This window comes from Misgurnus anguillicaudatus, chromosome 15 (assembly GCF_027580225.2).
Source record: "Misgurnus anguillicaudatus chromosome 15, ASM2758022v2, whole genome shotgun sequence".
NCBI classification, from domain to species: domain Eukaryota; kingdom Metazoa; phylum Chordata; class Actinopteri; order Cypriniformes; family Cobitidae; genus Misgurnus; species Misgurnus anguillicaudatus.
The window spans coordinates 4,356,607-4,379,719 of NC_073351.2; the positions used below are offsets into that span (position 1 = coordinate 4,356,607).

Genomic DNA, 23,113 nt, shown 5'->3' on the forward strand with positions numbered 1-23,113 from the left:
GTTAGGTCGTGCTGGACCAGACCTAGACGAAAAGTTGTGGCATTTTTTTTTTCTTGTCAAAAATGACAATTGTTTCACTAGGTAAGACCCTTATGTCTCGTTTTGGATCGTTTATAGTCCTTTGAAACTCCGTTGAAAAAAAAACTGTTACATGTTGAGTTAAGTGTTGGTGTCCATTAAAATGAGAAAAATCCTGCAATGTTTTCCTCAAAAAACATAATTTCTTCTCGACTGAACAAAGAAAGAAAGATTTTCACAAAAGTTTCACAAAATGCCTTCCTGGAAAATTTTCTTCTAAAAATATATAAACATACAAATATATTAAATGAAAGAACAGACCCTCTGCTTTCAAACAAACAATAACAAAATGGGGAAAAAATGCATGAACATTTTTGCAAAAAGCTGAAATAATTGCATTTTAGAGAAGGAATTTTGTTAGAGATCAGATTCAGATCGAGCGATTATCAAAACATCAACAGAGTGTACAATTAATAAAAAAAATTTGCTTCAGGTTTTTTTAGGGCTGTCAAAAGATTAATTGTGATTAATCGCATACAAAATAAACGTTTTTCCATAATTTATGTGTGTGTACTGTATGTAATTACATTTATATATACATAATATATACACACAGTACACAAATATTATGCAAACTCAACTTTTATTTTGTATGTGATTAATCGCGATTAATCTTTTGACAGGCCTAGTTTTTTTTATAAATTGGGTAAGAGTGGATAATCACGGTATTACAGATTATAATAAAAACTCATCAAGAGGAAAATGTTTTTTCATGCAAATGTTCTCTCTTAATTGACGAGATAACTCGTCAATGGCGGGGAATGAGTTAAAAGACATCTAGTAGCCATCCAAACACAACCCAGATATCTAGACTAAAACAAAACAAAATTTGGGTTGTCAGTAAAAACTGTATATCCCAAAAAATAAAATGAAATAAAATAAATTAAAAAAATGTCGACTTTGCTTACATAATGGATTATCAGACATTTCACAAGTTAATTTGGCTAGAAGTGGGTTACTCATAGCCGGACTATTTTGGGTCCTCTATACCACTTCTATAGTTAACCTAGAAGGTGAAATGACGGATATTCAGTGTGCACTTCTTCTTGATGGAAAACACTACGCTATTTATACTACAAAGTGGCATAGAATAGTCCATGAATATGTTGATTTGGGCACATGTTAAATTTCACCTAAGATTGTAAAAATGAAACATCTGTTCTTCATTAGTTAAAACACAACCAGCAAGGTTAGATGAGAAGTTAATGTTTGAGTTCTTTAAAACATCAGATCTTCATAGATGTGAGTTTCACAGTTTGTGTCACATCAGCACTGTTTTGCATGTCTTCCAGTGGCTTTGTGCAATGAGATTAAAGCATCAGTAAATCTTGCACTGTGCTCCCTTACTGCTTCAATCTGCCCACCGACAACATCAATCAAATAAAAGACCTAAGAAATAAACCTCACAGTCTTTCTACAAACAAAACTGAACACCACTTGCAACAAACAAATATTGGCATGAACATTGAAGAATATACTTTACATCATTATTCTTTATTAGTATACTGCAATGGAGATTAAAAGAGACTTCTGCTTACAGTATATTATTACATTTATATTTTTTGTGATTACACCCATTTGGTTTATCATAAACCAATTTCGTGCTTGGCAGCTTTAATCCTATCTGCACCTCAGTACTGACCTCACAGCATGCACCGTGTTGGCAGCAACTTTGTGCAAATCAAGCCAAAATGCAAGATGTTCAAGAGAAAAGACTGAAGGGCAACATGCAGGTATAGAGAATGTTCCTGTCGCTCAACTGCAAGAGCTTGTGGGTTGAATTGCCAGAGAACACAAATACTGACAAAAATATGTATAGCTTGTAATGCAATGTAAGCTGCTTTGGATAAAAGTGGCTGCTAGATGAATAAATGACAGGTTCAGTAATAAAACTCTTCTATGCAGCTGAATGGTTCTCAGAAAGATGGCAGCACATCTAATCAATCTTCCCTCCATAACAACGTGACCTATTTATTTCCATTCTGTCCTGGTTCATCTCAATGCATGTGCCATGGGGTTATTCCTACAGTACCCCCCTCCTGCCCCAGCACCACCTGCCTAGATCTGCTACATGGGTTCTCCATATTTCCTTGCATTCCTATCCTCTGTAATTATGTGCATGTTTAAGCAAAAGCCTTCACTCACACTAGCAGTAGCACCCTAGCAGATAAAGATAACCAAGCCAAAGCTTTTGTACATTCCTTCCCTTATAGAAATGCTAAAACTACATCATGGTTGAAGTCAACGATTTAAAGAATATTACAAAGGATTGTTTCAGAAGAAAAATGTGTGTATAGGTTATAATATAACAGGACTCAGGACCGGTTGCGAGTTACACAGTCAGCCCAGAATCCTCTTTTGTTCAGTTTGGTTACATCCACTGAAGAACCGTGAAGGTCATCTAGTGTCCCTCTGTCCTGTGAATCACACCCCAATGGCTAACACAGTTGTCAATATCCCTGTGGAGTAAGTGTATGTGTTTCTCTGCAGTTTATAACATACTAAGCAATGGATTTTCCACAGACAGTGTCTGCAGAGACACAGCACAAGAACAACAAATAACATAAGATGTCTCTTTAATATCTAGCTGTTTCTCTTAGTCAACAATACAGATAGGGAGCAAATGTAGATGCTTGCTGAAGTCTCCTGTTTCTCAGATTTTTATACTGAAAAAGACTTTACTGTAATTTCATGTCTTTTTTGTTAGTGAGTCTGTTAGCGAAATCTAAAATCTTTTTATATTTTTTGTCATGTTTCTAGGGTTGGATGGTATGACTAAAATAGTTAGGTCATGGTACTGAGCAATTCATTAGAAACAACTTTACACATATTATTCCAGCCTGGTCTCACTGTTAATACGTAGGAATAATACGCAACTTTCAAAAACACAAAATGTACATTTTGTACATTTAATTAGATGCTAAAGTGTAAATGTAGATGTATTTGTAACATTTATGCATAGCATTATTACGTTTTTACAGCTATAAAAACGTAAAACATTTACAAATCTTTTAAACGCTAAAGATTGCTGTGAATCCCGGTAGTATGAATGAGATTCGGACGTACTACATCCACCATGTTGCTACATCATGTGACATACGTCGTCATCACGTCATGTCATTCCAGCCGAATTCAGCTTACGCGTTGTCTTCTTCTTTGGGTAACTCCTCTCCTGGGGCATCGTGGGATAGTGAAGTGTCCATTGTATGCACACTGCAAAATCTAACCGGAAGTAGTAGGTCATCCGGGTACTTTTTGCATACTGTTTTTCGAATACTATGTATTCGGACATACTACTCGCCACGCCTACTGCTTTTCATGTACTATATAGTATGGAAGTAGGCGGTTTCGGACGCAGCAAATGTGTCGCAAAGCTTCTTGAGACGCAATATTCGAATTTAAATTGATAACGAACGTGAGATTTGACGTTTATGGTTGCTTAAGATCGCTGGATAAAGGACTGAATTTGGATCTGTTCCTCGCAATCGTATGAATTTTAAAGATGTGGATTACAGACGTATAAATAAAATCAACATTATTTAAGAATTTTTAAGTTTTGGTGTAATTGTTGCATAGGAAAAAAAATTTGTAAGGCAAACAAAATAAATATTACACAAATGTTATTCATTTTAAATGCTTTTACTAGCACTACTCCCTTGAAAGTTTACATCCATAAGCTCTGATCTGCGAAGGGATTAGGGCATAGGGATAATCACTTCCGATTGGGATTCACAGACTGATTCACGATCTAGGGAACTTATTGAGACGGAAAGTGTTTAAAACAGCATTTGAGCCTGTTAATGTGTGTCTGTGACCATCCACTCTGTTCCAGTCGAAGATGAGTGTTTGGCTAAAGTGTTTTAAGGCTATGTTTACATTAATGCATTTACCTTTTAAAACGCGTTACTTTTGCCACGTTTACGCCTTTCATTTACACTACACTACCGTTTTCGACCCTCATAAACGGAGTCGTTTGTAAACACTGCAGACCCTGTTTTAGTTTGAGAACTCAGACGTTGCTCTGAGTGTAAATGAACGTAGACGGAGTCTTCTGTAAATGAACAGCTGATGCTAACGTGACAGCGCATTATTTTAAAAGTAAAAATTATTTTGGAAACTAAATGGAGGTTTGCAACGGAGGTTTAACTTTTGCCAAAAATAGTAAACATCTACCAACCAGCTAGTATAAACGCTATATCGGATTGTTTTAACATGTATCCTTATAGATAATGTCTGTTTTGTATTTATGTTTCAGTATTGTTGAGTTTGAATATTGTTGTAATGTTGTTTATGTTTTGTTTAAATTTAGTTAGCTTATTACGAAAGACAGACTGTAATTTTAAACGGGTTGTAAAGGCCAATATGAAGGGAGAATTGTAATGGGCCAGACATTATTTTCGAGTTTAATTTAAGTTTTGTTTTCTACTTTAAAATGAATTTTGTTTCAGATAATTTGTCTCTTAATTTTAATAAATGTTTTGTTGATAAGTTTTGTGAATATAATTTAATAAAAACAAAATCAACGTCATATTAATATTTAATGCTCGTTTAGCCGATTGCGCTTTTTGCTATTTCTGTGTTGCTAGCGGAGGACGTGCACGGACCTCGCATACTTTTAAAAATTAACGTCATATAAATTTTTTATACTTTACACACACGCACTGAACAGACAGGTACGGGAAGATAAGTTATTTGGTGTTTTTCTGAAGAATACAGTCAGTTCGTATGAATTCACAGCATGAAATGGCTGAAGAGGAACTCCATACATTAAAGCAATAAGCATTTCTGTAAGCTAAAGCTATACTTCACCTCTTATTATGTTTGATTGAAGTTTGCATTTGCTGAAATGTATTTTTGCTTCAAGTTCGCTACTAGTACTGTTCACTTGAATGCTTCCTTTTTAAATCAACATTAACCTATTAATCATATTAATATGTTGTAGGGGGGAGCTGAAGACTTTCCCAAACACATTTTTATAAGTTAAAAAATAGTGTCTGTTGTAGTTGCCGGCAAAGGATCCAGGTATTAATTTTTGTCAATATCGCACACCCCTAGGCTGCATAAATGCTCAAATGTAAGCTATTATTAGAGTAATAAGTTATTTTACACTTTTATGTGCATGCCCAGTTACGTGATTGGTCATGTTTCATGCGTTTATGGTGGTGTATAGTGTGGATGAAGATTCTTTTTAAAATGCCAGTATAAACGAAGATCGTTTTCATTTTAAAATGACATTTTAAAACGCAACCGCTCTAATATAAACAGGGCCTAAGAAGCCTCCCTCACTAATTGTAAAATGACCAGTAGATGGTGGAATGATACAAATGGTCCGGTTACTGTTCTGATATCAGTAGAATATTGCACGGATCAGAAGAGCTCTTAGCCAATCAGAATCAAGAACCAGAAAGAACTGTTGTATAATATTATTAAGTCATGAACATTTCATTAGGTAAATGAGCATTAAATAACTAAGTAAAAAAACAACAATTGAAAACATGTTATGAACATGAAAAAATCTCAAATCTCTACGTCTGTATAGCTGTTAATACGTAAATTATAACGTATCAATCCTGTCAATACGTCAATATTATATGTTTCAGTGTGTATGAAACTGTAAGTAAATGGTACAACCACACTTTACATAAAAATCAAGGCTTTGAACCGGTTCACGGATCGAATACGTAACCAGAAACTTTAAAAAAATATATGTTCCGGAACATAAACGTTTATTTAAAATAACTGTAACCAGTTAATACCATTTTTTCCCCGTTCTTTGACAAGATTTCTGTGTAATACTCTGTGAAGTTCACTTCCGGTCGTCCGGTTGACTCATCGGAGAAATGAGAAGCTTTCCACCAGGATGTAGCCTACTCATCCCACGTCTCTAATGCTCAATCATAAGAGGTAAATATTGTAGCCTACCAAGTATCTCAAGATGTTTGTTTTTTAATACTAATTAGTGGTGTAACGGATCGCAGTTGATCCGTGATCCGTACAGATCATGACCCACGGTTCGGCTCACATGCGATTTGTGAATTAATACGCAAATTGGGTAAAAGTTGATCATTTGCACGTGTTTCAAAGGCTTGCAAATGTGAACACTTAAGTTGTTTTAAACAAATTATCCACAAAAAGGCGCTAAAGTGAGCAATTTTCTGTACGCACAGACGCACATGTGGTTGAATGTGTCCGGTCCAAACCAAATCTGATGATCCCTATGCATTTCAAAGATCACAACTCTTGATATATAAACTTGAGAGAGAGTTGCACTACTGTGTCTCATACTGTAGTCCATTAAATACATTTGGTGAATAAAGCACTGAAAAACAACGTAGTTTTCACTTTATGTGGAGCGACTGTTTATGCTGCATCTTCTTTCCGAAGCACCGTTTGGAATTCCTCCTCCGTCTGTGTGTGTGCGCGTGTTTAAATGCACTCAACAAATGAAGGCATGTCAGAATTACAGTTATGCTGCTTACATAATGTAGCCTTTTTAAATGTTTGATGTTTGAAAATTATGTAGACTAATAATTTAAGTTTAATGTCCTAATGATCAGGCGTCTTATTTGTATGTCCCACAGCTGACATGGAACGTTATTAAACGGTTCAGGAACTTTATTATTTGTTCTTACTGCTTCAGGAACGTCAATTTTAGGATTGAACCAAAAACCGGAAACCTTAAAATACTGTTTCTGTTCGGAACGAACCAATTGGGAAAAAAATTCTGGTTCAAAGCCCTGATAAAAATACACAAGTATTCTCATGAGATCATGTTGATTAATGTGATTATCAGCCAATTGTGTAGCAGCAGTGCAACACATCATGCACATAGAGGATCATCTGTTATTCACATCAACCATCAGAATGAGAAAAAAGTGATCTCAGTGCTTTAGACCATGACATTATTGTTGGTGTCAGATGGGATTGTTTAAGTATTCCTGCTGATCTGAGAGAAATCCCTTTATAGACTTTATATTTAAAATGCTGCCAATCTAAAATAAAACACCCAGCGGGAGGGCAACTGTGGATGGTAAAGCCCTGCTGATGTGAAAGGTCAACGGAGACTGTTCTCAAGCTTACAAAATCGCTATAATAACTTATCTAACATTAAAAACATATCTAACCTTAAGGCAGGTGAGATACAACAGCAGGAGACCCCGCAGGGTTCCACTTCTGTCAGCCAACAACAGAAAGCTCAGACATGTTCATAACAATCAATTATTAAATGACACAACCTTCGAATAAAGGCCACAATTTATTCAAAATGGTGTAGTATATAGATCTGTACAGGTTCACAGATTTCCACCATCACGTGGCCTTCACCATCATACCACCCCACCCTTAAGTTTAAATGAAACCGAACAGAGACCTCCATTAAGTCATAAGACCGTAAACTCTGCAATATAACTTCCCTTCAATAAATCTTTTTTCCACCTGCAAGCCTTTCTTCCTCACAGATCATTTACAGTATATCACTTCTGGGAGGCCAACGTGCTGGTGTGGAAATGAACTAATGAGAAGGTGTATCCCACATACTTTCATCTTCATTCAGCCCGACTCCCCCTGGAGTCTTGTGTCTCCAGAAACACTCGTACACCAAACGCCACAAACATAAATGTCAATTGCAGTAAAAAAGTGAGATCAGTGTTTCAGTCTGATCAGCTGTTTATTAAAAATGAAGCCCTGTGGACATGAGGTGCTTCATCCATGGCTGTCTATTCTCAAAATCACACTTTCAGCACAGACTCATAGGGCTGGAGGCAAGCTGAACTTAACTTCAATAACTGGCCCCTCCGAAAAAGACCTTGCTGTGGGGAACTCAGTTTTGGTGACCAACAGCTTTAAATCTACAATGAGTGCAGTTAACTAACCTAAGCAATGACCTCAGTTAAAATGATGTAAAAGTTAGATTATGCACAGCTGCTTCTGTATCGAATTCGGCGGCAACCGTTTGCTGACTTCACCCTGTAACCATTTACACGGTAATAATGTACTTTTCATATTTTTCGGATTCATATTCAAACCTTTTTTGAGACTTTACAATGAAATGTGTTTCCCATCCTGTCTGAAGATCTTGCAGACTCTGATTTAATATATAGTTTGAGGAATTTGGCAACTACAGCACATTGTAAACTCTTAAATAGAAACAAGAGATTTGCTTTATATCACGGTTGTCACACAATTCATTTTAAGGTGAACATTTCTCAAAGTTAGTTTATCATAACATTTAGTCACAAGAAATGCAAGAATCTGATGTTTACAACTTGCTGGTATGTGTAATTTGAGAGTTTACATGATTTGATTTAAAAAAAGGTAAAGATATACACTCACCAAAATGATTATTAGGAACACCATACTAATACTGTGTTTGACCCTCTTTCGCCTTCAGAACTGCCTTAATTCTACGTGGATTTGATTCAACAAGGTGCTGAAAGCATTCTTTAGAAATGTTGGCTCATATTGATAGGATAGCATCTTGCAGTTGATGGAGATTTGTGGATGCACATCCAGGGAACGAAGCTCCCGTTCCACCACATCCCAAAGATGCTCTATTGGGTTGAGATCTGGTGACTGTGGAGGCCATTTTAGTACAGTGAACTTATTGTCATGTTCAAGAAACCAATTTAAAAATGATGCGAGCTTTGTGACATGGTGCATTATCCTGCTGGAAGTAGCCATCAGAGGATGAGTAAATGGTGGTCATAAAGGGATGGACATGGTCAGAAACAATGCTCAGGTAGGCCGTGGCATTTAAACAATGCCCAATTGGCACTAAGGGGCCTACAGTGTGCCAAAAAAAAGAAAAATCCGCCACACCATTACAACACCACCACCAGCCTGCACAGTGGTAACAAGGCATGATTGATCCATGTTCTCATTCTGTTTACGCCAAATTCTGACTGACAGAAATCGAGACTCATCAGATCTTTAACTGTCCAATTTTGGTGAGCTCGTTCAAATTGTAGCCTCTTTTTCCTATTTGTAGTGGAGATGAGTGGTACCCGGTGGGGTCTTCTGCTGTTGTAGCCCATCCGCCTCAAGGTTGTGCGTGTTGTGGCTTCACAAATGCTTTGCTGCATACCTCGGTTGTAACGAGTGGTTATTTCAGTCAAAGTTGCTCTTCTATCAGCTTGAATCAGTCGGCTCATTCTTCTCTGACCTCTAGCATCAACAAGGCATTTTTGCCCACAGCACTTAATGAGAAATTGCATTAATGAGAAATTGAACAGGTGTTCCTAATAATCTTTTAGGTGAGTGTATAGTAATTTCCTATTAATAATATCATTTTAATTTAATATAAAATGCTTACATTTTAAAATATTCACACTATTTCTGAAACTTTTAAGTAAAGTAAGAATTAGCACAACCTTGAACCCATCAGAGAGCTGTTTCACACGGCACAACTGCACAGAATCTGTGCCACAGTACACTGACCTGAATAATATTAAACAAAACCAGCAGAACGTCAGCCTACTTTGCTACCTTGCCTTGAGTTTAAGTGAGAAGATGCCTGAAGCAGATGGATATCCTGTGAGAGTGATGGATATAAATGTGACCACTGCAAAATTTAACAACTAACCTGAATCTTAGCGTATATCTGCTGCTGCCAACAACATCGGCTTGACACTTCACAGTCACAGTGGCACTATATGACTGATATATGGGTTTTTATTTCAGATGCTTCCTCTTATTTAAAATATTCTTTCATTAAATATACAAATTTTCACACTCTACAAATATATTTTTATACATTAGGGACACATATTTTTTAAAAGTTTGTGACTGTAGGAGCCGATGGTGTAGTGGACGGTGCTCCGACACATTTCATTTTCATTTCATTTATTTGTTTATTTATACAGGGACAACGCACAACAACAGTGTTGTGCCAGTTAGCTATAGAACTAATTTGCATCTGCAGTCCCTGGGCAGGATGATGTTACAAAATTACAATATTAAAAAAACAAACAAACAATTTTTTTGTATTAGTTTTTAAACCCGTCTAAGAAGTCATTTGAAATTATCCCCCACCCCCTCCAAACTAGAGTTCCCCCAGTGAATTTCTGCCATTTCCAGACCTGGGGCCTCATTTATAAAATGCTGCTGCTTAAGATAATTTATCAAAAATGCATACGTGTGATTCATAAACCGAACTTGCGCACAGAAAATGTACGTACCCCTTTCTTTTGGATGTGAAATTTATAAATCGCAAATGATCTTGAACTTTGTGCGCAGCTGAGCAGTTTGAGACCTCCGCCTAATTAATGTCATAGATAAATAAAATAGCACTTTCAATGTTTATACCCAATTTCGAGCAGCAAGAATGGCTTATATTGCCAAAAACCTGCAGCAATCGGACTAGCAAAAGTGCGTACGTCTGCTCAGACCCTGACGTGGCGCTAATCACTTTTCCGCGTCAAAGACAGTTTAAATATGGACTTTGCCGTGGGTTTTTGTGTATGGATACTTTACGATCAAATCTGTGCGTACACGCTTTATAAATGAGGCCCCAGGATATTAAAGGAACAGTATGTAGGATTGTGGCCAAAACTGGTATTGCAATCACAAAACTTGTGGCTAAAACTGGTACTGCAATCACACAACTGGTGGCCAATACACAACATGACAACATGAACATCAGTTGAGGGCTGAAACTCTACTTTTTAAATAACAATATCCTGGCCGGACCACTGTTGTGAGTGATATAAGGGTTTCAAATGAAAATGATTTCTTAATGTCTAGTGACATATCAGGGCCATTTTATGATTAATTGATATACATTTTTTACATACTCTTCCTTTAAATATAATGCTGTCTTTCATTATTGAGTGAACTATTCCTTTAACTCAAGTCACACCACTAACACACTACTAAAACATCATCTAAAACAGCATTAACATTAGGGACATCTAAGCAAATATATGCAATAATCAGTTTTGTGTTTACTGATTTATGATGCTCACATTCATTTGAAGACATTCATTTGGTGGCTGGTGTGACATTCATGTGAAGTCACAATGCTGGACTGTTCTACATACTGTAAGTAAAGTGTGAAAAGCAGATAAAAATGTGTGAAATGCAATGAATCTTGAATATCGAGAATATGTGCTATCACGGGCTGTACCGAATGTAGAGTAATTGTGTAGGAGGAGAAAATGATAAGGAAATAAGCGGATTCACTGTATATTGAGTGTCTGTCTCATGCAGTACATGACCACTTTCCCCAATAATTGTAATTAATGTTACCACAAATGCTCAACCATAAGGACATTGTACATAAATTATACTTTGTCAGAAAAAAATATGGTCAAAAAATCATCCCCAGCTGTCACTGGGCACATTTATACAGATATGTACAGATATTTACAGTTTTCATTTGGTACCAGATGCACCTCTGAGGTACTTATATGAACTCTTTATGTGCATGTGTACTTTTTTAAAGGGTACCAAACCAGTGAAAGATAGGGACCTTTTTTCTGTGTAGCAATGCTATGTGTTGCACATAAAACTGGAAAGTAATTTAGTATATAAAAACAGTTGTCAGAGTTGCGATTGGCTGATGTGCTGTACAAGACTGGTAAAATTAGTATCCTTTGCAGGATTTCAGTGTTTTGTTTGAGTACCATAAGTAAGGAATAATTGACGACGGGCCATTGAATTGTAAGAAAATAGTGCACACCAAGGTGGTAATGCGGCACGACGCGAAGCGGAGTGCTGTTACGCCACAGGTGTGCATTGTTTTCAAGTGGTTCAGGGGACCGGAGTCAATTATTCCGCTTATACCACGGTTACCACAAACATTGCTCTGGTGCCTATTTTAAAGACATTTGAAAAATTAGGTGTGCGGTTTACAGAAAAATAATCAACACCCATAGAACATTTCTCAGCCAATCAGAATGCAGCATTCAACAGACCCGTGGTATAATAGCAAATAAATGGAATAAAACAGAACAGTTCACTTTACATGGTGTATAAAGACAAACAAAAGCCGCAAGCAAAAACTGAGACGTTGAAATGATGACTAATTATAGACCTTATATAGTCCGGCTATGAGCAACCTACTTCTACCCTAAATAACCTTGAATTTGGTTACATGCCATTTTGCCAAAATAACTTGAAAATGTTTGATATTCCAACATGTAAGCAAAGTCAACAGTTGTTCAGGGTGTTCCTTTAATTTTTTCTTAACGTTTACGTATCGTCTATTCTTGGGCTACGGTAGACGTCTATTAGACTTTCACAGACAGCACGAATGTAGCCTTGTTTTAGTCAAAATTGCATGCAGGGTAGTTTCTTGTCATGATGCTTGTCGATGTAAGCTGTTTTTTTTTTGGCCAGGGAAAACTAATATGTGGACTAAACAAATGCAGATAGACAGAAGTCTGATAACATTGTTTTAGCGTTTTTCAAATTATTAAATAAAATCTAATTAATAATTAATTAAATACTTTTTTATTTTAATAATTTGGTAATTGTCATGGATCACAAGTACAAAATATGAATTTCTTATAGAGCTGAAAATCCTGATTTTCTGTTGTCCTCATTAGTCAGTCTCAATTCTTGCATCTAACATCTTGCAAAACATGAAAAAAACTACAAAATTATTAAAATAATACAAATTTGACAAAAGCTGAAAAAATAATGACTTTGGAAATCAAATGTACCTGCACTCATATAATCACCAAAGAGCTTTATAGAGGTGGTCACCAAAAAACTGTAGTTGTATGGAAGTGCTGCATATCCATTCCTTTTGTTTCAATAACAACATACACATTTAAAACATAAAGGTAAGAAAACAGACCTGTCAGATTATGTGTGTATAATTCTGTAATACAAAGTGCTTGACACAACTGCAATACATATCCTGAAGGCACGGATTGTATGTTTCTGTGAGCAGATCACCAGCCAGTGACAGTACATGATGCCAACAAATCATGTTTCCTCTTGTCTTATGCCTCCTGCCAACAAATGCATTATTTTGCAGAGGTTCAACTGAAGGCCTATCATATACAAGAGAGATCAGGGTTTTACTGGCCAAATCCCATTTAATAAAATAATAAACCATGGCAAAGGATGACACTAAGAAAAACTGATACTGTATGCCTCCATCTGCATCTGTAGCACGCAAACGCCTCCGCTGAATCAGACCTCATTGATTTCAACAGAACAACAGAGACGCTTGCATTTCATCTAATCCCATGAAGATTTGCTGCCTGCCCCTGAAAGCAATTAAAACTTCATGTATGAACTTTACTGAGGATTTCCCCAATCAGTCCATTTCTAAACTACATATGAGCACATTAAGGAAAATGGTACATGGGAATAAAACTCCATAATCTCTTTAAATGATTGCAAATTATCCTGTTTCTCAATGACTAACTACATGAAACTGATGGTATGTTAATGAAAACCTGCCTTTAAATATGTTTATCACTCAATCTAAAACAGCACAACTACAATCCACAGTCCATGCACTGACTGATGTGTATTTCACTAAATAATAATAATAATTAGACCAGTCTATTAGAGTTAGACGTTATAACACATGGATTGTAAAAAAGCTCCCTAAACTGCAATGTAGACCAGACTTTATGCCAACATTCACTACTTCCACCCCTCATGTCTTGTTTTGTTAAAGTCACATGCGCTTTATTAAGCCACAAATCCCCAAGTTATACAACCATCCTCCTACAACAATAATATAGATGTATTAATAATAATAATAATAATAGATTTTATTTATAAAGCACTTTTCATTCCAAGGAATCTCAAAGTGCTACAGTTAAAAATATATACCACAATGCAAATAAAGTCTAACAATAAAGTGCTACAATTAAAAATTAGAACCACAATACAAGTAATAGAATAATCAACTTAAAAAAGCCTTTCTAAAAAGATATGTCTTCAGATCTGCTTTAAAAGAGTCCAGGCTCTGTACTGTTCTCAGTGAAATGGGGAGGTTGTTCCATAGCCGAGGCGCAGCTGAGCAGAAAGCTCTGTCACCCATGGTTCGGAGCCTAGTAGTGGGAGTTTGAAGAAGTTGGCACCCAGATGATCTGAGGGTACGAGTAGAGGATTTCACAGTGATAAGCTCTTGCAGATATAGTGGTGCTTGTCCGGTGATGCACTGATGTGTGAGCAGAAGAATTTTGTAATCGATCCGGGATGAAACAGGAAGCCAGTGGAGTGAGTATAGGATAGGGGTTATATGTTCATATTTACGGACTCTCATAAGGACTCTGGCAGCGCTGTTTTGAATGTATTGCAGCTTTTGGATGTTCCTGCCAGAAATCCCTGTGAGGAGTCCATTGCAGTAGTCCAGCCTTGAGGAGATAAAGGCATGGACAAGTTTCTCTGCATCCGGAAGGGTTAAAAGGGGACGGAGTTTTGAAATGTTACGAAGGTGATGAAAAGAAGTCTTACAGATGTATTTTACGTGGTCAGTAAATGTTAGTTGTGGATCAAACCTGACACCTAGGTTTGTAATCGTGGAGGAAAGGGTAATGATCTGGCCATCAAAAGTGAACTGGGATATAGGTGAAGAGCGGATTTGGTGTGAAGTACCAACAAGTAGTGCCTCTGTTTTACTGGGATTTAGCTGGAGGAAGTTGCTGTTCATCCATGACTTTATCTCCTCAAGGCACGTGGTGAGTCTTGACAAGGCAATGGAGGGACTTGGGGCAGTTTTAATATAAAGTTGCGTGTCGTCAGCGTAGCAGTGAAAGGACATTCCATGTCTGCTGATGACACGACCGAGGGGAAGCATGTATAGGATGAATAAGATGGGGCCAAGAACCGACCCCTGTGGAGCACCACATGTGACAGGGAGCCGTCTGGACTTGCATCCTCCCAGAATAACACTTTCAGTCCTGCCAGAAAGATAAGACTGGAACCACCGTAATGCTGTGCCCGATAATCCTGCGGTGTCTTGGAGGCGGCCCAGGAGGATGTTATGGTCTACGGTGTCAAAGGCCGCTGTTAGGTCGAGAAGAATAAGCAGTGATGGTGATCCTGAATCAGCTGCCATCAAAAGGTCATTTACCACCCGGAGTAAAGCTGTTTCAGTACTGTGGCCTGAGCGGAAGCCTGATTGAAATGTCTCAAAAAGGTTGTTGTGTTTGAGATAGTTATTGAGCTGAGAGGCGGCTACCTTCTCCAGAACCTTTGACAAGAAGGTGAGGTTGGAGATTGGCCTGTAATTTGCAAGGACCGCGGATCAGAGGTTGGTTTCTTTAGTACTGGGCAAATGATAGCAGATTTAAGGGCAGATGGGACATGACCAGTTTTAAAGGAGAGATTCACAAGGTTGGTGATGATTGGGCTAACAGCAGGAATAATTGACTTGAGTAGAACAGTTGGGATGGGATCTAAGGAGCAGGTAGATGACTTCATTTTTCTTATGGTTTCCTCAATGTTACTCTGCTGAACCTCAGCGAAGTCTGTGAGGGATGGTGATCTCATTGGCGAAGAGTTTAAAACCAAAGGAGACAAGAGAGATGAGCCAGAAACTGAACAGCGTATGTTATTAACTTTGGATCTAAAAAAGTCCATAAAGCTATTGCATCGCTCCTCTGTGGGGTCAATGGATAAGGATGTTTGAGGTTTCAGAAGATGGTTTATTGTGGAAAAAAGCTGCTTTGAGTTACCAGAGTTTGTATTTATAAGATTTGAGTAGAATTTAGAGCGTGCATCCTTCAAAGACTTAAAATAAGTCTTTTGATGATCACGGAATGCAAGCTTGTGGACAGTTAAACTGGATACGGCCCTCAGTTTTCATTTTCCGTAAATCCTGTGTGAACCAGGGAGCAGAATGTTTAAAGTTGACTTCTCGTGTCCTGATAGGGGCATGGAGGTCGAAGACACTACTCAGTGCTGTATTGTAGTATGTTGTCAGTTCATCTACAGTTGCAGAGGCTGGGCAGCTGATTTGTTGAAGGTCTTCAATGATAGAGGTAGGATCAATTTGTTGCCAGTTCCTGAATGATATTTGGCGTTTGGGTCTGTTTGTTGGCAGCATACAAGATAAGGCCATAGAGACCGACTTGTGGTCAAATACACCCAGGTCATCTATCTCCAGGTTGTTTATAGGGGCATCAGAAATGACCAGATCTAGAGTGTGGCCCTTGGTGTGTGTGGGAGCCTTAACATGTTGCTGGAGACCAAGGCAGTCAAGCAAGCTCAGGAACTCTGTTGCTAAGTGACAGGAAGGGTTGTCAATATGGATGTTAAAATCACCAAGAATGACAATTCTGGTTGACATAGAGCAAAATGTTGTAAGTCATGTATTTCATGAAGAAATGAGGCGTGAGGTTTGGGTGGGCGGTATATGAGAAGCACTGTCATGGAGTATGGAGGTTTACATTTAAAGGCTAAACATTCCATGGAAGTAAGGTCAGGTAATGACAGGGGAGATAGTTTTAGTTCAGCCCGATGGATAACGGCCAAACCACCCCCGCGTCCAGTACTGCGGGCTTTCTCCATGTAGGTATAGCCCTGGGGGCAGGCTTCATTGAGGACTGAGTAGTCCCCAATTTTGTGCCAAGTTTCAACTAAACACATGAAATCTACTTTTTTTATTCAAAATGTGATCATGGATGAGAAAGGATTTATTGTTAAGAGATTGTGAATTAAATAATTCCATAGTAGCAGGAGACATAGCTGAAGTCTCTGGAAGTCTCTGCAAACTTCGTAATACACTGTAATCCATTCCATGTTTTACATTTCTCCCAGCACTAGAGGCTCTCAGAGGGTGGGGGAGGGATAGAGGGCAACTACGTATTCCAGATCCGACAGTGTACTGATGACGTCGCAAGGATGCGACACGTGCAGGTGAAGAGCAGATGGTGGGAATGTTTATGGTGTCACTCGAGGAATAAACAAACTTTCTCCGTGTACTTCTGTGGATATAACGTGATCGACGCAGAAGTCCAAGCTGTCTGATGGTTGTAATACAAGGTGGAGCAGTGATCCTATTGAGACTCAGCAGTTGAGAGGTGGAATATTTCAACATCATGCCGGACACTTGTGACATTAGCGCGTTGCTAAGCGCGGCCAATCCTCCGACAATTTCAGGCAGCCTAAGCACACCAGTCGGTAGAGACAGTAGTAACTTTATATTCCAAGACGTTGGCTCACAAACAGCGGGACAGAGATGATTTGCAGGCACTGGAAGCGATGACAGCAAGACGGCAGCAGACCGCAAACGGTAGGCAAGTTGCAAGGCTTCTTTCAGAGGTTTAAAAAGCTAGTCTAATAATCTTTTGAATTGAGATCAAAAGATAAAAGTGCACACTATGTAAAAAGTTCATTTAAAATATTTAAAATGATAAAATCCGTGACGGAGAAGCGGCGAACAAACAGCGCCAGCGTCCTCTCCCCACTATCCCCACTTCTGTTGCTGTTTTACACGGCTGATTCAGTCAGTTAATCCCCATTAAGAGAAAGGACAAGGTTAGAATTTAAAGAGGGGCGTTATACATTAGGACTTAGGGTTACACTGATGTCTTGGGAATGATAAACATCCCTACACCACAGGCCAAGCCATGCAGTGGATCCTGATTTAGCTTTGAGCGAGAGACAGTCTGCAGAGAGATACGGAAACTGGGTCTTATGAGGTTTGGTCCATTTTCAGCATCAGACATACAGATCATTTGCTTTCTAGGAAACAGCCTTCAATAAGCTCAAATAGCAACAATAAGGTCAGAATCATGCACTGAAGGCATTTGTATGCAGATGCATTTGCTGTTAAACATAATATGTGAAGACACATAAAGCTTTATATTAGGCAAATGTTGCGACCAAATTATTTACAAGTTATAAATTAACTAGTGGTTACTCTAGTATGAACTTTATGTCCTGACTTAAGTGACATTCTGTAAGTCAGGTGAAGAAGTGTTCGCTGACACAACAGCTCTGAATTAGCAGCTACAGTCCTGTAGCTGTCTAGTTATTAAAGGGGGCTTAGCAATGCCAATGATTGTTTAACACCTTTGTTTAACTGTTTAAGGAAATGGCACTAAATAAAATTCTCTGTTATTTTGTTTAAAGAGCACCTATTGTCCGATTCAAGATTTTACATGTCCTTTGGTGTGTAAGTGTTTATTAGTACATGTTAACAATATGCAAAAGGTACAAACCCCAAAGTAAACAATGATGCAATTTATCGTCTCCAACGTAAATCTCTTTTCTTGAACAAACACACGGATTGTAGACAGTTTTGTGAGCGAATCTTTCAAACATGGTAAGGAGCATCACTAGTCTGAATACCTCTGACGTCAGCAGGAAATATCACAACGTGCATATTTGCTGGCCAATCAGAGACACAGAGCTTTCCAGATCGATGAGTTTGCACAAAATCAGAGCGTTTGAAGAAGGCAGGGGTATCTGGAGCTACAAAAATGTATGGTATGTGAAAAATAATGTGTTTTTTGAACCATAAACCACGCGAACACATTTGTATTATACCAAAATGCACAAATGATGTTATTTTTAGCAATGAAATAGATGCACTTTATCAAATCTGTATTTGTTTATCATTAGGATTGTTCAAATTAAAACTCATTTAAACGTCATCAAGCTGCATACATCAAACATATGTGGGTATTTCCCAGAATTCAGGCCTATTTATGTCCCCAGGGTGTAGCTATTAAAAACTAATCAAATCTAATCAATTTGAGCACCATAGTATAAACAAAAACAAGCCTAGACTTTTTTATGGCTGCTGTTACTAATAATTTTATCACATTTTATTGGTGTTTTGTGGTACAATATCAGTGTTTTGGTGTTGTCCTTCATCAGAGTTTTCACATGTTGTGCCATATCTCAAACATTATTTATCACAAATTAACAAAAAAAATATATGTATATGAATTAAATGTTACTTGAACAAATAAACTGGAGCACATGGATTTCAAGCTGCAAGAATGATGCTTTGATGTCCAGAAAAGTAAGTAAATCTACTCCTTATTCTTTGTGTTGGGCATGTACACTTATTATGCGTCATTACCATATGTGTTGTATTTCTGTATTTTTGAAATATTTTTATCACATTAATAGTTAAAATGATGTACATTACATGTAGAAAGCTAGCTACACTTGCTTAGTCATCATCTTAGCTAGTAGGGCTAGTTTTTTTTAACAAAAATGTCATTACCAGCACAGTCATTACCAGTACATACATATTTTGCCAATAAATTATGTATAAATTACAAAAGCATCCTACAATTATACATTTCTGACAATGTATTAGAAAGTTTTGATATATGGCATTCACTTAAAATAAGCTTAGATTCCAAGTCAGGGTAGATTGATGAATCAAAAATTTAGATACGTAAATGACTATAATTCATCTTGCAAGTAAAAATCTCATTAAGTTCAAGATCAATTAGATTCCATGTGAAACCACAAAATGTTTTAAAAGCCCTGATTTATCATTTAAGTTTTATTTTTACATATATTCGATGATGTGATGGTAATGACACATTTACTTGACATAGTTAAGAAAATAGCAAAAAAAATCATATATTCCCTTATCGTATGGTCTCAACCAAGCTCATAACATCGCTCCTGACTTAAGGACTGATAATTTTATGTATACCAATTAGTCAAATTTGGAAATTTAATTTCCAAAATTGCAGCAACCCAAAATACCCATGTAGGATATACATTTAACCCTAATAAGTTATCTCATCAATTAAGAGAAAATGTTTCCCTGACAAGTTTTTACGGCCATCCATATTTCCGCTATTATCCACTAGGTGGCGTCTTTTACCCAACTTATAAAACACTGCAGCATCCATGGATTCAAAAATAGTAAAAACTCTGTGTATGTTTTGATCATCATTCTGAATCTGATTGCTAACAAAAGTCCTTTACAAAAATACAAATATCTCAGCTTTTTGCTCAAAACTTTGTATTTTTGAAGAAACCTACCCATATTTGAGAGGTGATAAAAAGAGAACAAATGAAGATGGTTGAAACATAAGTTTTTGTTTGTTTTTGTTTGTTTGTTTGTTTAAAAGCAGAGGGTCTGATCTTTCATGAAATATATTGCATGTTTATATATTTAAAGAAGAACATTTTCTGGAAGGCATTAAACATTAATGCTGGCATTGGCTGGCAACTTTTCTTTTAAACCGCTGGCGAGGAAAAAGTAAATAATATGCAGTATGCAATAGTATTATTATTTCTTTATGGTTTGACATTATATTGGAAAGAATAATTAGTATTCCAGTAAACAGCATAATGACATTAAATGCACATATACTGTCGGACTTTTATCATTTTTGAACAAACATTAGATTATAAGGATACATCTTTGTGCTATAAATGTTTGGTTTGAAAGAATCAGGCTTATTCAAACAGGTCAAACTAAATCAGTGACCCAGTTAAAGCATTTCTCCACTGGACTGACCACACACACACACACACACAAACACACACACACACACACACACACGCACACACACACACAGGACCTCTGCAGATGCTCCTACAGCATTTTCAGGACACAAACTCTCCAAGCAACCTCAGCATCTCCAGTCATGTGCTGTTTTAAGCTCTTTTGCATCGGCTGATTTATGAAGGTGTATAATGAAGTCTGCTTAACACAAGATTAGAGCCACTTTGAGACATGGATATGTGCAGTTGCTTCATGCATTAATATTGTGGTGCTGTATGAACAAAAGAGAGCTGCAGAGCTGCGGTTTTCATCAGCACGCGCCTACACACACTCGACTGCAATATTGCTGTGGACCCTCGATCACTTCATCACATTACATCACTCTCTCTGTTCAACACTATAAGTAAAGCACAACTTCATTTCTCATCTGGATCATAAAACGACCTTACAAAGCTAGAGGTATGCAATCAATTCATTCAAACTTATTGTCAAAAGCACTGACATGTTTACATGGCCTATTTCTTAAACAGATGCACAAAAGCAAACTGTTAAAACACCTGAAAGTAAGATTGTCGATTTAAAACTTTAGTCCTTAAAAATGACATTCTGATGCTAAAGTTTCATCTGCTTTATTTTTAATAGGAAGATGTAAATCGTTCACAGACTTGTCGATGTAGCTATTCTCGGTGAACGTGATCATCAGTAAGTGATGCACGAGGCAGCGTTACTTCATTCATAGATGTAAAAAGGCTTAAGAAAATCTGTTCCTGCAGTATTTTAACCCGCATCACAGCTGAGATGTCACCTTACCCTCGGCAGCCTGTGCGGTGTGTAATAAAAGTAGGAATAATCCTAAAGATGAGAGTTTGGCGCTCCGCATCCCTCCAGACGCGCGTGTCCACGAGCATCTCCTCCTCTTGTCGCCGGAGCGCAGGATGCTGCAGATCAATCTGTAACAACACCTCCAGCTTCCCTCTACACGACCAGCCATTTGTGTTTCCAGTGGCCCGGTCTCGGTACTGGACCAGACATCTGTTCAGAGCCGTGAGTCACCGGGGCGCGTGGAGAGCTGCGTGCGTGGAAATGCCCACAGTCCACCCATCACTGCGACACGAGCCACGCGAACGGGTTTATGTGTGGCTCGGAACCCTCGTAACAGGCCATAGTATTGAAGGATCACATGTATGTCTTTGTTCTGATGTTCAATAAAGCTGTCTTGTGAAAAAGTGCACGCATGCAGGGACGTGGGCGCTGTAGTTTTAGTCATGTGCAAGCTCTAGCGGTGAGAGAAGCGCACTACACTCAAACATACTGTGAATAAAGAAAAGCAGCCACTAAGAATACAGAAATGATATGAACTCATTCACTAAATGCACTTAAATCCTATATTTACATTTGTGTTATGCCATAGTTTTGAATCATAAATGTGGAAGAAAGCACTAATAAAGAATAAGAGACATTAAATGTTTGAACACTATAGCGTATATTACTGTACAACACTTGTTCTTATTGTTTACAGAGGCAATATCTCAACAGCAAGAAATGCTTAAAACAGTCCTTCTGCTATTCGTTATTTTTTTCTGAATTGCTAAAACACTAAACCCATTCTCTTAATCAAATTCCCAGTGGCCTTAAACAATTTGTCAAATCATTTAGTCTTTGGCAAAAACTTAAACAAGTTTGGTAGAAACATTATGCAAAACTCTAAACATAAAATTCTCACCCACTTAAACACATTGTGATGTTAAGTATGTCACAAAAGTGAGTACACCCCTTACATTTCAGCATATATTTTAGTATATGTTTTCAACCTACACTACCATAGAAATGAAATATGGATATATTTTAAAATGGTCAATGTGCTGCTTGTATAGCAGTATAGATTTACTGTTCTCTGAAAATAACTTAACATACAGCTATTTGTGCCAAAATAGCTGGCAACAAAAGTGAGTACACCTTAAGTGATAATAGATTGATATTGTTTAACCATGCAAAGCCACATGTCCTATTCATCATGTTTTATCTGCTTGACAGGACCATACAAAATGTGCACTGCAAAAAATTATTTTCAAGAAAAATATCTAAAAACTCTTAAATTATAGTAAGTCTAGTTTTTAGACCAAAAATATCAAATTTTGTGCATAAAACAAGCAAAAAAAAAATCCGCCAATGGGGTAAGGAATTTTTTTCTTGAATTTCTCTTGAATTTAGTGTTTAAGAAATATGTTCAAGATTTTTTTTTTGCTTATCCCATTGGCAGATCTTCCGCTTGCCCCATTCACAAAATCACTTAAATTTGATATTTTTGGTCTAAAACTAGACCTATTTTCCTGAGTCGCTTTGCTCATCAAGAAAAAGCATCCCTATTTAATAATATTTAGATATTTTTACAGAAACCAAGACAAAAATACTAAGAAAATGTTTTCTTGAAAATCATTTTTTGCAGTGTTTATTGTATAAGAATGAGCAAAATGACCTAAGAAAAAGTTTTTAGACAAAAAATATAAAATTTAAGTACATTTGTGCTTAAAACAAGCAAAAATATCTGCCAATGGGGTGAAATATTAAGTGTTTTCAAGTAAACTTATTTTACAATTATTTTTCTTACACTGCAACAAAATGACTTTTTACTTAGTA

At 37.2% G+C, this 23,113-nt stretch overlaps 1 protein-coding gene across 2 annotated transcripts in view; it reads right to left on the minus strand.

Annotated features, from left to right (window-relative positions):
• Positions 1–21,792, minus strand: part of kiaa1549lb (KIAA1549-like b) — a 98,657-nt gene extending 76,865 nt beyond the window's left edge. The window contains exon 1 of one of the 2 annotated variants that reach the window (XM_055174221.2): positions 21,287–21,790. In XM_055174221.2, the coding sequence (XP_055030196.2) occupies positions 21,287–21,467 (181 nt within the window). In that variant the 5' untranslated portion in view covers positions 21,468–21,790. Of the gene's footprint in view, positions 1–21,286 lie in introns of both variants that reach the window. The other variant, XM_055174222.2, reaches the window with a different exon arrangement.
• Between the last annotated feature and the right edge of the window lie 1,321 nt (positions 21,793–23,113).